Here is a 15,966-nt window from a genome sequence, read left to right as displayed (position 1 = left end):
AGATATAGAACGTCGCTTTACACAAGCCTGCACCTATTCCTCTGCTCAAAATGCAAATCCTTTCGCCTTCATCGATCTGCCTCTCTGGCTGGCAAACTGCTAGCTTCTTTATTGACATGCGAGAATGTTTACATGTTTTGCTGCTGCCTTATTAAAGGCTTCAACTATCACAAGTTTTCTTCACGAAAATGTGTGGTTTTCTACTCACTTTTACGAAACTACTTTTGCAATAACATCACCATCATTTGGCTGCACTTTGCATGACTTGCTGCCGCTTATCTCCGGCCAGAGCAGTCCATGGACAACAGAGGAGAATAGAAGTATCTTGTGACAATGCGTCGATTGTTGCCATCTATTACGGAGATTAGCGGGACTTGAGCTCAGGAACGGCTGGTGAGATGGTGCATGCTGTGACGCATAAAGCTTTTCTGTGCTGAGCGTCGTGTGTGACAAAGAAATCCATATCGTGTAGATCGACCAGCTGCTCTGATGTAAACAATGATGACGTAACTCCGCAAAAACCAATACGCGTGTAAAGATTTGCATCCCATACATTTTCCATTTATTTTAGTTTTAAAGAACAGATAAAAGATTTGGAAAAAGGTCAAAATTATAGTTCATTTGTCAATCATGCAAAGATTGTTTATCTCAAAATTCCTAAAGATAAGTTAGAAATATTGTCATATTGCAAAGTATCTGAGAACAATGCATGAACGAGCCTAATAGGTAAAAGCAGCGCGCGCGGGAATCGCAGCTTCCGGTATCATTTCAAAATTTATTCGGTAAGTTGCAGTTACTATTTACCTAGAACTCTGATTGTCTGAACGTGTAAAACCAAGTTAAGCGTCACCGGGACACTTACAGCATTTAATGTTACATATTCCCCTTTTCAACATTTTATCTTATAGAAGGGCAGCTGTCTACTAGGTAGTATTAATAAGATTGAGATTGTGGTTGGAAAGTACGTAATATGAAGGATGGGACTATTGCTGAGTTGTGCACCCGTGTTCAGATCAGGTGATTATGAGTGACAAAGGAAGACCGTGCCCTTGAACAGTTTTAAATCAACTGTTGTCATCGTATGCAGAAAATCGGCAATCGTAGAATGTTTTCGTCGACGTCATAGGCTTACTACACATTTTGTCGAACGAAGCGATGTTTAGCTGAGCAGCTGCTGGACTGAAGGTGCTGAACAAAATGATACTGTGATCATGCTGTTTTAGTCGTAGAAAATACTAGTAGAATATAGACCTACTAGTTCTAGACGCGTGGTGGATAAATTTACAACTGACTGGTCTAAAGTTCAACTCTTTGAGCGATATTAAATGAGGGCTTGCCTTTGACACATTGGTATTTACAAATCAATGTTAAAACCACTGGACTGCCAGAAATAAATAGAGGCAGTGTTCCTAGACCAATATAGAACTCTGAACAAGGACATGATACAAGTTATGACGGGGTAACTGTTAGACTTTTTCGTACTAAACCGAAAGATCAGTCTGCAGTGTAAATAAATTATTCATTGTCTGGCCCCTGGTGGGTCTGCAGAGACAACATTTAGCTTTACAGAATTCCTCTCATGTAACGTTTACAGACTCTTGTTCGACCTAGCGGGTACCAGTAGTACTGTAAGTGTAGGGGGATGCTCTGCCCACAAAAACCAATGTGAGTGGCTAGGGAATGCGTTCACTGATGATCAGTTATCAGCTAGTAGTAGTACAACTATTCAGGGTGGGGCCAGGTGGGCTGCGGAACATTTTTCAGGGTAGGGAAGCTGCGGGGGGGGGGGGGGGGGGGGATGTTGTGGTCAATGATAAACTGCCCCCTGCCTGCTTAGGTGAAAAGAATCAAAGACAGAACCTCTAGAAATTCATGGATAACCATGTTTTGATTTTTTGTTCCAACTCCCTCCCCCCCCCCTTTTTTTTTAAATGACCCGAAATGGTGGGGGGGGGGGGGGGGGGGGCTGCTGGAGGGTGAGGTACTGTACTTCACTAGCACATCCAGCTATATAGGGACAGTGGTTATATTATTATTAAGCATCCCGCCACACCACGGTCTAATGAGAGGCTTCCGTCTCGATTCTCTCTCGGAGGAGAACCATCAAAGTTTTAAAAAAAAAAAAATCCTGCTGGAATCCCATTTTCTTTGCTCATTTCCAAAACAAAAAACAAAAAAAAAATGTTACAAGACTCCTCCAAGCAGACGGATTTTTCTGTCTAGGGCTGGAACAGCTGGACCACTATAATTACTGTAGTCATGCACACTTGTAGTACCTACTAGATCTAGTACTACTTCTACTTGTGCTCAAATCGCACTTGATGAGTTATTTATTCAGAAAAATTACAATTTATACTGCCCCCCTTCATGCATTCTAAGCTCTCAATATTTCTTCTTTTTTTTTTAGTTTGTATTTCATAACCCTGTGCAGTGTTTCTTATGTCATAAAATTGCATGTTTTCTATCAATTACATGTACATTATAAACTTACATATCTGATTTTTTTTTTTTAGGTTTTTTTTTTTTAAAATTCAACTCCTCATGTATATTCTTGCATTGAAATTGCTGCTAAAGGGTTGACAATGACAACAATGCCTTCGGCTGAACCTGCAACTTTCCAGCGTCCCTCTTGCCGGTATGAGAACCTCTCTTCCCGCTTTGAGCTGAAGAATCGCAGCTTTCAGCGCCAGTATGCCCACCTCTATGCAGAAAGGCTGAGTTGTATGAGGCCACGCTTGCAGAAGGTGGCCCAGGAAAAATGGGGTAGGCAGAGTTTCCAAGCAGTCTGTCTATGCATTATTTAGTATGTTTATTTTTTTTTCTTCAAAATTGCTCAATTTTGTCTCAGGTGAGAAGGAGGCAATTCTATGTTTCTTGCTAGATTTAATGATAATGCTAATCTATATGTACATTTCCTTGCCAAGTATGGGATGTGTATTTTGTGATTGCGAGGAGTAAGAAATAAAACCAGAAATACATGTACATGGAAGTTGGGATTGTGTAGATCAGATACTACATATTCCACAGTGTGTTTTCATTGTTGTTTTGCTTTTATATAGTTTTGAACTAACATAGTATACAATCTGTAATAACATCAGTTTTGTTTTGTTTTGTTATTTGCTCTTCATGTCGTTTCTTTTTGGTCTTAATACCTTTGTGATCATTATTATCATTTTTTGTGAAATATTGATATTATTATCAGTATGATTATGAGAAGTAGTACTACTAGTAGTGTTATTATTTTCATTATTATTGTTATTATTATTATTATTATTATTGTTATCGTTATCAGCACTGCAGTTTTATTCTCATTATCATCATCGTCATCAACATTGTTGTGAAATTTGTATCTTATATTCAAATGTAAAGCTAAATTATTCTGTGCCAAATGTTTCTGTATAGTATCATGTATCTGTACAGATAGATCTGTATGGGAAAGGAAGAAAGGAGATAAGACATTATTGTCTTAATCTTTCCAGGTCAAGATGCTCCCCTTCGTCAAATCTTCCAGCTGAAGAAGGGAGAAAAATGTTTTGTCATCGGGACGCTGTTCAAGAAGATGGAGCTAAAACCAAATATTCTCAGAGAAATCAGTGAAGATGTAAGTTTAGAGCAGAATGCATTGCGAGTCATCACAGCCATCATATTTCTGTCAGCTCTGTGTGAATAGCCAGTGACAAATGGAAGGTGTCTCTCAGTTACTTTTATGAGTATTCAGAGTTACAAAGCGTAAAGAGTTTTTAAGTTATTCTGATTTTGTACTGAGTCTTCAGGGTCACCTTGAAGTTTAGATGCTTCTCCTGAATAGTGGGAAGTGGCCATCATGATATTTGATGACCAAAAAGATGATCAAAAAAAAATTGATTAAAAAAATAGAATCAGGTGTGATAACAAGAGGATTATAAGATTCCAGCAGTGTAAATGTTACCATGATATTTGATTGATGTTCTCTTAAAATATGTTTTATGTACGCTTACAGAGAAATCTGACACCACAGCCTCCCAGAGAGCGATTCACATCCGATGATGATTTTGTTGTGCTTGAGGATGAGCTGCAGAGGGTGAACTTGGCCGGTGATATCAATGTTCAGACCACTATGACGGGTGAGTGATATACATAGAGGTGAATCCATTCATTTGTACTGATGGAGGTGTGTGTGTTGGGATGATAGGCAAACACACCAATTCTGACTTTGCCCAAACATCACTTATTACAGATAGCAGGTCTCCCAGCAAAACAAGTTGCATTTCCAGGATGCTGATTTGCTTAGATGATGAAGTGAAAAATTTTGTTGAGATATTACTAAGATATGCTAAGGCATGCATATAATCATTTATGCTGTTTGAATGTCATAGAAGTAGTATATTTGTGATATTCCGCGCATATTTTTGTTCCGCCATTCTACTCTTTTGCACACAAATAGAGTATGCAAGAGATTGGAACACGTCAATATAAACAAAATGTGAATAATTCAACACTTTTTAAGACAATCGATGTCTGATTTTCACTGAGTGTTTCTCTAATGTTTCAAAATTTTACTGAGTCCATGCTAGAAGGATATTCAATGGAAGAGGTAAAAACTGATGTGACCAGGTTCTGTGTCTGTTACATGGCACATTTCGGATCATCAAACTGGAATCTTTTTGTCTTCATGTGAAGGTGTGGTGATGGCTGTCCTAGGGCAGGAGAATGAGGACGGCATGTTTGAGGTGGAGGATACATGCTACGTAGACCTGGTTGAACCTGACGTCGTGCCCAAGTTTGAAGAGGATAGGTGGGTCATAAAGTGTACAATATGACATGTTTGTCAACAGTTTGGAACCTTCACTGCTTTATCGTGCCAGTTACATTGATGTCACCACTTATGTAAACTGTATACTGGAGGTGACGGTGCTTAACCATTCATCTTCTAAACTGTTATTGATGATATTATTAATGACCATTGGTATTTTTTTAATTGTAGTTGATATTGGTGTTGTTCTTGTTGAACCATTTCAGTCTTTAGAAAGTTATTGTAAGTAAACTGAAGGATAAAAGTTTAAATATGACTTACATGCATTCATACATACATGATTATACTTTAGGCATCAAAGCAGGGGAACAAAAACTGCAGTAAATGTGTGAACAATTTATGCTCACTTATTTGAAGAAGGTAGGATCTTTCATACTCATTTTAAACGAAAGCACCAAAGAAAAGTACAGATAAAAACAAAAACAAGGACAGGACATATGCTAGTGCCACAGGCTTTCCCTGCTATCGAGTTTCTCCAAGTTTGTGTGTATTCTTTGTGTGACATGTATTGTGTCTGAAATGTATGTTCAAGCTTGTACAAATTAAAGGACAAGTTCACCTTCATAAACATAAGGATTGAGAGAATGCAACAATATTAGTAGAACACATCAGTGAAAGTTTGAGGAAAATTGGACAATCGATGCAAAAGTTATGAATTTTTAAAATTTTTGTGTTGGAACCGCTGGATGAGGAGACTACTACAGCTTGTGAGTCATATGCGTACAACAGTATAAAGAAAATGTAAAAGAAAATTCAACATATTTTCACTTTTTTCGCATAATAAAAGAGCTCTTGACTTGCCTCTTTCTAAAGGCAGGGGGAATAATATTGCCCATAACATTTGTCGGTAACGAGTCAGGGGAATGTGTACTTTTTTCAAAAGATGGAATTTTGTGAAATTCTCTTTATATTTTCCTTACATTGTTGTACGCAAGTTATTTATACACTGCAGTAGTCTTCTCATCCAGCGGTTGCTGCACAAAAATTTTAAAAATTCATAACTTTTGAACGGATTGTCTGATTTTCCTCAAACTTTCAATAATGTGTTCTACTAATATTGCTACATTCTCTCAATCCTTATGTTTATAAAGGTGAACTTGTCCTTTAATGTGAAATGGTGCATGTGCACCATTAACTTTGCACCTTCAACCTTCCTTTTGTTTTGCCAGGTACATCGTTCTGATGTGTGGGCTGGGAGTAGGGAGCGAATCTACCGACATGATGAGCCTCCAGCTGATGTTAGACCTCATCACGGGCCAGCTTGGCACCGAGGAGCAGCAGGAGATGTTCTCCAGGGTGGTGCGGGTCGTCGTCGCCGGCAACTGCCTCAGCAAGAGCATGCAGGACAAAGATGTCCTCACCACGGTAAGCAGAGGAGGAAAGCAGCTTGAGAGTGTTGTGTATTCTGACAAGTGCTAATTAGGTCAGGTGATGTGTGCTGTTGAGCCTAGAAATATTCGTGGTTCAAGTTCACAGGAGTTGTTTTGGCTCAGGTGTTACGACCAAAGACTACCAATCATGATGCTCCTGGTTCAAGTCCCTCGGCTGTGGTGATCGTGCACCTAGCCAAGGCACTCTAGTCTATCATTGCCTCGCCCTTCACGGGAGGCTTGAAGTCGACAGTCCCATGGATGCTAGCTTACATGCATCTGATGTTTCATTTATAGTAGTCACATATGATCAACTTAATATTACATAATACCGCATTCTTTATGTGGAAACATTTGTCTTTGCATATTCTTATATTTTTTCTGTTTACTGCATATTGTTTATTCATATCTATTGCCATCTATCTCTTCCATTCCCGCAAATGTTCCACCTGATCAGGCCAAGTATCTTACCAGGAAAACCCAAGCAGGAACTGTAGAAGCAATGAAGTCTTTAGATGACTTCCTGATTCAACTCACGGTGAGTAAATCTCGCATTAGTTTTCTGCAGTTTTAGGAACATCATGATCTTTTGCTTACAACTTGCTTTGGTCTAGTCAGTCACCCATGTACAGTTTACAAGATGTTGTTCTGGTGTGGGTTAGAGTGTAGTGCAAGATGGAAAAAAGTTACAAGGGTAATTATTAAAAGACAGCTGAAAAGTGCATGAGAGCCAGATTATAACCGACAAATGGACTGAAAGTCTACCCTTGGGAAGGCATCATGAAAATTGCTTGAACTTGCTGTAGTGACATAATAGCAATTTTTGAAAACCAATTGAGCTCTCCTGAGATTCTGATTATCATGTTATCCATGTAATTTCAAAACAAGTTACAATCAGCCACTGGAAATGGCAAGAGAAGCTTTGGTGCCATATTAAAGTGATTCCTGGAACCTCTGGACATAGTTCATGAAGAAAAAAAATGCTGTTGTACAGCATCTTGAAGATGACCTCTGCCGCAATATTAATCAAACAATCCTTTTCACTGATGAATTCAGGAAATATTGATTTTCTCAGCATTCCTCAGCATTTTGTTGCAAACTTTAATATGACTAAGTTTACTGCTGGTTGCACCACCTAGTATTTCCCTCCATTACTGTTTTCTTCATGTAGAGCTGTGTGCCTGTTGACGTCATGCCCGGGGAATATGACCCTGCCAACAGTAGTCTTCCGCAACAGGCTCTTCATCGCTGTATGTTTCCCCAGGCAGGTCTCTACCCAACCTTCAACTGTGTCCCTAACCCTTACGAGGCCAAGATCGGAGGAGTTAGGTAAGTCACATCCATACCCAATATCTACACACAGAGTGATAGAATTAAATACTCTTCCTGCATGCTCCAACAGGTAATTAGTCAAGTGTCTGATTAATTGATAGAGACAAGTGCCGTCATATTTTGTCTTCCTACCAGTGAGTCTGTGTTGTTCCTGATTACCAGGCCTGTTGGGTACTACAAGTAGATTACATGGTTGACAACAATTCAGTTTTATTTACCCTTGCTGAGACTTTAATACATTCGTTATTTATGGCAAACATCCACTCTGTTAAAATTGCTATTACTGTAAATTCCATAATGTAGTCGCTTCCTAATGTACCCGTACTCATTCCTTACATACTTGCTTGTGATTCTCATATCCATTTGTTTGTTTGTTCACACAGAGTGCTTGGCACATCTGGGCAGAACTTGACCGATATCTATCAGATTACAACGATGGACGACCGACTCACGATACTGGAAGAGACACTTAAAGTGGGTCACCTTGCACCAACAGCTCCAGACACGTTAGGTAGGAGCAGTCACATCTTATGAGGAGGGGTGCTCACCAAACTCAAGTTGTCATGATCACAGTTGAGGTGTGAATTTTCTTCAGTTTGTCTCCCTGTGCGAATGAAATTTGTAAGATCGCAGCTTCTGATCTGTAGTCTAACAAACATCTACTGCTTTCCGGGCAGCAACACTACCACTAGGCTATCCCTGGTTGCTGACAGTGGCACAATGAACTTGAAACAAATACCCAAGCTCCAAAATTCTGACATTGTTATGTTTAGTTGTCCAAGGTGGACAAGGCATTAATGAAGCAAGAGAATATTAATCAGAGGGGTGACGGTCATCATGTCACTGTCGGCAACCAGGTATAGCCTGGTGGTAGTGTCGTTTCCCGGAAAAGCAGCAGATGATAGGTTCGAATCCTGTGGTTCCTCTTTCTGACATGTTTGTTAAATTACAGATCAGCAGTTGAGATCTTGTAAATTTTATTGTAGAGGGAGACAAATTAAAGAAAAGTCACACCTCAACCGTGACCCCTCTGATTAATATTCTCTTGCTTTCATGATCACAGTTTGAAAAAAAAATAAATCCATTAAATCTTTGTGTGTGATAAAAGAAGACCTTCAGATCAAATTTGTGAAAGATACATATCTTCAGTTGTCATGTGTACTCTTGATATGAAGAGTACATTTTATGCTCACCTGAGCCAAATAGCTGAAGACCATGATTTGATCATGGTAGCCATGCTGCACCCTGATTGTACTGCCTCATAGCTGTTAAAAATAGTGTTGTCATATTGCTGGTGAATATGGTAGTTTGCTGCAGGCGTGGAGTGTCAGAAAAGCGAATTGTTCTGCTCAGGTGAGAACTAGACCTGTGGGTCTCTTGTTCTACTCACTAGGATTCCCATGGTCATGGGAAACTTGGAAATGCCATGGAATTTTAACAATGATTTTCCAAGCCTGAAAAATTCATGCAAAATTTGTTTTGCCTTTCAGTGATCTTGTGGTTTTTTGCCATGGTATTTTGCTCTTGAGGAAAACATTTCATCGAATGAAATTGGACCTACTTGTCTCCCACCTACAGTGTTGATGTGGTATACACACCAACATTTTACATGGACACTATTTATCTAATAGCAATTTCCAGTTATTTAGCATCAAGCGCTTAGGTTCTTATGAAGTTACTGCCTGAAAAAGGGTCCTGGATTTCTGAAATTTTACATGGAATTTAATTTAGTAAAAGATGCTGGAACCCTGACTTTCTAAACCTGAACAAAGCTCTCCAGTCTATGTAACATGTCCTTATGTGGTGTTCTTTCATTATTGAATTCATGTCTCATTAATGAGTGCAGGGAGGTGAGTCTCATCTCACCTCCCTGGCGGTGGGCATCTTTCTGTCTTTTCCTGCTCTACGTCTGTCTAATCCTCGTATCATTGTCTCACCACCCCCTTCTCTCCCTTCATGTTATTTCTCCAGCGTGCTACCCCTACTATGACCAGGACCCGTTCATCATCAATGACTGCCCAGCCATCTACTTTGCAGGCAACCAACCAAAATTCCAGACTAAGAAATGGACAGGTGAATATGCAAATCGGATTTCTCTCATCAAAGAAGATAAATATATCTAAATAAAAAAATTAAAAAAAAAACATACAAATGTATCAATGAGAAAAGACTTACACGAGAGTATAGTGATAGGATAGTAGGTTTGTAGAAAACATAAAAAAGAGCAATTATATTAGGATATTTTAGATATGACCAGAACAGGCATAATCTTCGACGACCATAAGAGAGCCTGTAAATGAAGTGTATAGAGAAATATATGATATATGTTGAAAACTAGAATGTGATATTAGCAAGGGAGTGTAACTGTTGCATCGCTGTAACAATAAATGTAATAAATTTGCTTTAATATTTAATAACAAATGTCATCATAACAGAATATCAAGTTACTTGGTTGAGAGAATAAAAATGAGCATGCACTAGCATGCACTAGCAGTTTCAGATTGATAAAACATATTTGAATTCTCGAAAATGTTGTTTCTCTATCAATATTTCATCCTCTCAGGATCCGGTGGAAAGGATGTACTGTTGGTCACTGTGCCAAGCTTCCACGAAACGAAATCCTGTGTGTTCGTCAACCTTCGCACGCTGGACTGCCAACCGTTAGTCTTCTCTTCAGACCTCAACGCGAGCTGATCGGCCAGACAGTTTTTTTTTTTTTTTTTTGCTGTTGTTTTTTGGAGATCCATCAGGCCGGAGCACAATGACAGCAAGGAAGGACAATGGACTGATTTTTCTTTTCTCTCACGCAGTGCCAAACACATTGTGATGTCATGAAATACTCTTCCTCCAAGCTAATCAAATTGCATCTTGGGATCCAAAATATTGTGGCAGTGGCACCTCAGTGAGAAGATTGATGGGATTTCTGTATCTAGTACATCCACAGTCAGAAAGGATAAAGGATAGATGTCTGGTAGAGTGTTATGTACTGCTAGAACTGTAATTTCCCTGTTCACAAAGTGTGTCTTCAATATCTTTCAAAATAGAGGAAAATATAATGCCTGAGCAAGGTAGTAACTACCATGCTAAACTGAAATTCCCCCTTCTGCTTTGAAAGACAAAGTGATGTCTATGACATGGCAAGAATTTCATGGGATATTCCAGTTTTGTGTACCTGTGAATGTAACTTTGTGTTGTAGAGGAAAATATTGAGCAACAAAGAGCAATGGCTGAATACTGTTATTGTTTTGTCGCAGTAGTCCTACCTTTATGTCGGGGCACTTACAGTACCCTGTTACGTTTCAAAGGAAAGTACATGTAAATTATAACTCTGAATTCCAATTTCTCCTCTGTATCAATTAATCATTGTGGGAACACATGAGAATTTCTACAGCTAACCTGGAAGTCAACATAGGGATATTTTCAGCCTACTCACAGACAGGCAGATTTTTGTGCACTTGGATTTAATTATTCTGTCCATCGGGGCACGATCTGTCATATGTCACAAACTCATATGTCAAACGTCAGTCTCACATACTCCATGTAAATCTGTTATTGTATTAAAACATCTTTGATGTCAGCTTGTAAAATGTAAGATTATCAAGCAGACTGTATCTCTGCGTGTGTGTATGTGTGTGTACGTGTATGTATGTTAATGATACTACTGTACATGTACAGTCAACCTCGCCTAAGTTGAATCTTTTTGGACTGAAGAAATAGCTTAGACTTGGAGAAATTTCGATGTATGAGGGATTAAAATTAATAGACTATGAAGAGTAGAGGACTTGAAAAGACCTTCAACTTGGGCGATTGTTCGACCTATGAGGGGTTGACTTAAGCAAGGTTGACTGTATGTACAGGCGACTTCCATCACAACGCAGTCCTCAGGACTGGCATTTTTTTTTTTTTTTTTTTAATATCAAAATTTCACTTTAACCGAACTAATAAAGTACATAATGAAAACATACAAACAGTGCATATATTGTATATTATTTATTGTCCATTCATCATACAGTGCACTCAATACGCTGAAGAGCAATGTTGATGCGATCAGGCTATCTCATTCATTTCTTTTAGATTTTACATTGAAGAGAGCATAAAGTTGTTTGTGCCTTACTTTCATGCTTAGTGTGAAAATGCATGTATGAGAAGTGATGGTTTAGAATCCCACATCTTTCCTTCTCCGCTCCCCACTTCACAGCATTCGAGACACACCTCCACTTCACTATTAAATGATGTCAGTGATTCTGTATGTCATATTAACTGCTTTAAATAAGCAAATTTCATCTAGTCCTTTATGCATCACTGTGCTAAAAATATATCTCCACACAGTTTTCTTGCACATCAATTTTGTCATGCCACATGGTGTGTATTTTTCAGGGCATTTGAGCAGAGATTTCAGAGGATAAGTACAGTGTAGTAATGATAACTTTGAACATACATGGAGAATAAAAGTTAAAGATCAACTTTTTCATTGATTTTGTCCATACTTTGTCTACTTCAATAAAGTGGTATGGACATGGTGTATTGTGCATGTATATTGATGTGTAAATAAAACTTGACAAACGAGGATAAAAGCTCTCTGCCATATTTGATAGAAGTCTATGAGTGCATACAGATACAACTCGGTAATTCTTCATAAATGATTTTTGTTTCTGCTAAAAATCGTAACACAGGTTGTTACAAGTAAGCTGTAAGAGATCACACGGCCATTATTGCATCACTACCAAATGGTGCTTTAAAGGCATTACGTTTTTTTTCTCTCTCTGATAAAAGTAAGAAGTTATTTTATGAAATTGTGTATTTTTTTTCCCCTGAAGCGTGTGTAGTGTATGTATGTGTGATTTACCCATTTTTATACCCACATGTTTGACCTGCAGAGGTTAGCAACCCTCTTAGTATGACATCGGTAACACCTACAGGGCTGCAAACTTCTGACCTGAATGAGTTGTAGTTTCATACCATGAAATTGTACATTGTATTTGGATTGATTCATTATTTTTATAATTTTCATTGCGGAGGGTCCTATTGTAATTTTTTTTTTTTTTTTTTTTTGAGGGGACTGATTAACACCCCCATAACCATCCTATCAATATGCAACTGATATTGCAATTCAAGCCAGTAGGCTGTCTATGGTCATGATAGAGTTAAGGTAGAAACTTGCATGATTTCTTCAATTGAAATGGTATGTGCACAACTGGTTGCCTGTAGCCCTCTTTGTAAAAGCATCGCTGCAATAGAATGACAATTAAAATGTTTCACCTACATGTAGATATCTGCGTTTCACAACGAAACACATCAGCAACAGAACAACTCTATTCCTACCTTTCCACAAAATATCAAAAGAAATGTCAGAAGACAAACAGCTGGACACTATATGCTGAATTGCAGTACGTAACACTTTATTAGATCTGAAGAATATAAGAGTAGAAAAGTGAGAAAAAAGCAACCTGTGCAAACGTACATGTAGAAGATACATATGAGGAAAGCATTACACATAATACATTTTATTTCCATCAATGTTAATGCCAGACACATGTACATAACTATACTCTCCATTTGTAATACATCTAGAGTAAAAGATGAGTATATTATTAAAAAATTGACTCTGATTATCTAGCAGTATGACCAAGGGGTATAAAAAACTAAAGCTGTTGCATATATACTCTACACATTTACATATGTACACCTCTCTTTTTCCTTTTCTACATTTATAATTTGCCTTTTAATAGGAACTTACTACAGTGCACTCCCATTATAATGAACACGGTTATAACGCAATTCCGGTTACAAGGGAGTAAAAATTCAGGCTGCAATATTTTCCACTATGTATTTCTATTGTTTATTTGTTCGTTATAACAAAATTTCAATACATGTATAACGAAAGAGAACAGCCGATCCCGAAGACTTTGTTATAATGGGAGTCCACTGTACCAAAGTTGCAGCTTCCAACAAGACTCCAGTTTTTTAAACAACTGTCGGATTTTGTGCCGATGTTGTAAAAAAAAAAAGCCAAACAAACAAACCTAGAGATATTTTCTTTACCACCCATTCTAATCTCATTATTGCTCTTTTACAGATTAACTAGTCCCTGAAATTTCTACAGAGGGAATGAGAGCGAGAGTGAAAACAGAAGAACCTCCTAGATTCAAATGTATTCTTTGCAAGTCACAGTAAGTAAAGTTACCTCAGCGTGTTTTTCATGTTGTAATATTTTCTCTATTCCTCTTCCATCCTTTCGTCTGTCTGTCTGTCTGTCTGTCTCTTTCTTTCTTAACTCTCTCGCCCCTGCCCTTCAACTTTTAAAGCTTTTTCTTTCCATCCTCAAATATTTGGTGAAGACTTCCTTACCTACTGAATTTAACCCTATATGTACTTTGAGTGTCGATTGGCACAGAAAACCCCATAGCTTTGTATGAAATGTCCAAAGTCAATCACACTGAAAAAGGGTTAATGGCACTGGGATATCTCAACAAGTTTTGTCAGCAGAATTTGTCCTCAGTGCCAGTAACACATCCCACAGAACTACATGGCAGAGTGATGATTACAAAGAGGAATACACTGTACTTGTTTATCTGACAGACCAAAGTGGTCACTTTTAACACTGAGCTCAATGCACTATCAGTATTAAACAGTGACTGCTATACTTTGCCTTCAGTCACAATAAACTGAAATATGCACTTAGACACTCATATCTTATAATAGGCCATTCAAACTTACATACACTGTAGAACATATGCAGTCCATCTTATATCTTTAAAAAAAACTGATATTCAATACACCACACAATATGTGTGAAGCTGCAACACAAATTTAGGCAACAATAAGTTATCATTATTTTACAGTAATAAGTTATCATTATGTCATATTTGTGCACACACACAAATTTCCTCTTTTTGGCACATGTACAGTTATAATATGCATGAAAAGTTATATGTTGTGGTTGCTAATAGCAACAGCTACGTCAAAGATGAAAGCCGGGAATCGGGACAAAATGAGAATACTCTTGCTTTTAATTTCATACTTTAGAGTTTGTTTCTTGACACAATATAAAATGGCATAATGAGCATCATATTATTACACGATACAATATACAGTCAATACATGAAAATAGTGGACTTTACTTCCATGGTCTACATTGACAGCTTGGCCAGGCTTCAGGGCACGGGCCTGAAGAATTCACTCCACACGATATTGGCGACTACAAACTACCACAACTTAAAACTGGAATGTGCAGTATGTTGGAATGACTAGTTTGCAACCTGAAACAAGGTTGTGATAAATCCATTTCTCTCCCTTAATATCAACATTACAATAATTTAATATGCATACAATACAGCACTTGAAAAAAAACCTTGTAACTAACATCAAAACTTTGTCATTGTATGAAATACCTGCTTGGTTAGTTGTTGGCTTCAGTTAGCTTTCAAAGAGACGTCATCTATATTAACAGTACCATCATACAGCGTTTTAAATTGTTAGTTTTTAATGTAGTGCATGGCACACACTTTGATTGCTGGCAGAGTGTACAGCTAAAAAAAAAAAAAATAGCAGTAATTGGCAATGTATGGCTCCACAAGAAAGAGATTAGCTGACCATGAAAATTTGCTTTTGCAAACTGATGGAACACAGTAATGCTTTTAAAGTAGTGTTTATTACTGGTGTTCAATTTTTCTGTACATTATTATTTCATTAGTTGTAATCTATCAAACATTGTCATGATTCAGTTGTCATTTTTACTACTTTTTCTTTTATCATATTAGCTGAATTGTGATCAAACAATTTCATATTTATTAATTCATTTCTTATTTCATTTAAAAATGGGACATCTACAAGTACTCCCTAAAACTGGCTTGTACAAAAGTACAATGTCAATAATCCAATGTTACATATTTATATCATTCACAAAGCCTCAAATAAGCTCAGATAATTTCTCCTTCCAATGAACATGCACTCTTGAATATGATGACAAAAACAGAAAACAGACACACATGTTCAGAGTTTTGAACACAATCCTGTCCCATCGTGTACATCATATTGGCTGCAATGACTAGGAAGGAAGAATCTATATTCTGTGGATCCCACCATCAATTCAGTGTGATCTGTGAGATGTTTCAATGTGTTGTGATGATAAGTTGACATTTTTGTTCGACTTTTAAAGTGCCAGGCTGAAAAATAACATGCTAGCACATTAACAAATTGGACACTTGCAACTGAGTCGAATGTATCTACAAAACAACCAAAATCTGACTAAAGATCTTTTTGTTTGTTATTAAGTCCTTGCATTACAGCTCACTTGCCGTGGTCAAGTGTTAAAAAGGAATAGGGTAAAGATATCAACCAAGAGACCTAGAACCCCGACATATCCACAAGGGACTTCATGCTCCTCACGTGCACTTTATGCACATATGATTCACACACGATATCAAGATGCTTTTCCACACACCAGGCTTAGCTGCCAGTTATGGACCACCT

At 37.8% G+C, this 15,966-nt stretch overlaps 1 protein-coding gene across 1 annotated transcript; it reads left to right on the top strand.

Moving 5' to 3' along the window:
- Positions 1 to 755: 755 nt before the first annotated feature.
- LOC139726807 (DNA polymerase delta subunit 2-like) lies at positions 756 to 10,188 on the top strand. Its single transcript, XM_071637801.1, has 11 exons — positions 756 to 782; positions 2,575 to 2,763; positions 3,480 to 3,601; positions 3,980 to 4,103; positions 4,660 to 4,774; positions 5,962 to 6,157; positions 6,620 to 6,700; positions 7,334 to 7,491; positions 7,878 to 8,005; positions 9,466 to 9,567; positions 10,058 to 10,188. Exons 2-11 carry the CDS (start codon positions 2,583 to 2,585, stop codon positions 10,186 to 10,188), a joined length of 1,338 nt encoding a protein of 445 aa, XP_071493902.1. The 5' UTR covers positions 756 to 782; positions 2,575 to 2,582.
- The last annotated feature ends 5,778 nt before the right edge of the window (positions 10,189 to 15,966 follow it).

This window comes from Diadema antillarum, unplaced genomic scaffold, assembly GCF_040938485.1.
Source record: "Diadema antillarum isolate AM-2024a unplaced genomic scaffold, OU_Dant_1.0 scf00000017, whole genome shotgun sequence".
In the NCBI taxonomy this organism is placed as follows: Eukaryota; Metazoa; Echinodermata; class Echinoidea; order Diadematoida; family Diadematidae; genus Diadema; species Diadema antillarum.
Note: the sequence above shows the minus strand (reverse complement) of the source record. Positions and strands in the feature narration are given on the sequence as shown.

Coding starts and splice junctions, on each gene's coding strand:
- LOC139726807 (XM_071637801.1), top strand. CDS start 2,583: ATGACAACAATGCCTTCGGCTGAACCTGCAACTTTCCAGCGTCCCTCT. Junction 6,701..7,333: donor ACTTCCTGATTCAACTCACG/GTGAGTAAATCT, acceptor TTCTTCATGTAG/AGCTGTGTGCCTGTTGACGT. Junction 9,568..10,057: donor CCAGACTAAGAAATGGACAG/GTGAATATGCAA, acceptor TCATCCTCTCAG/GATCCGGTGGAAAGGATGTA.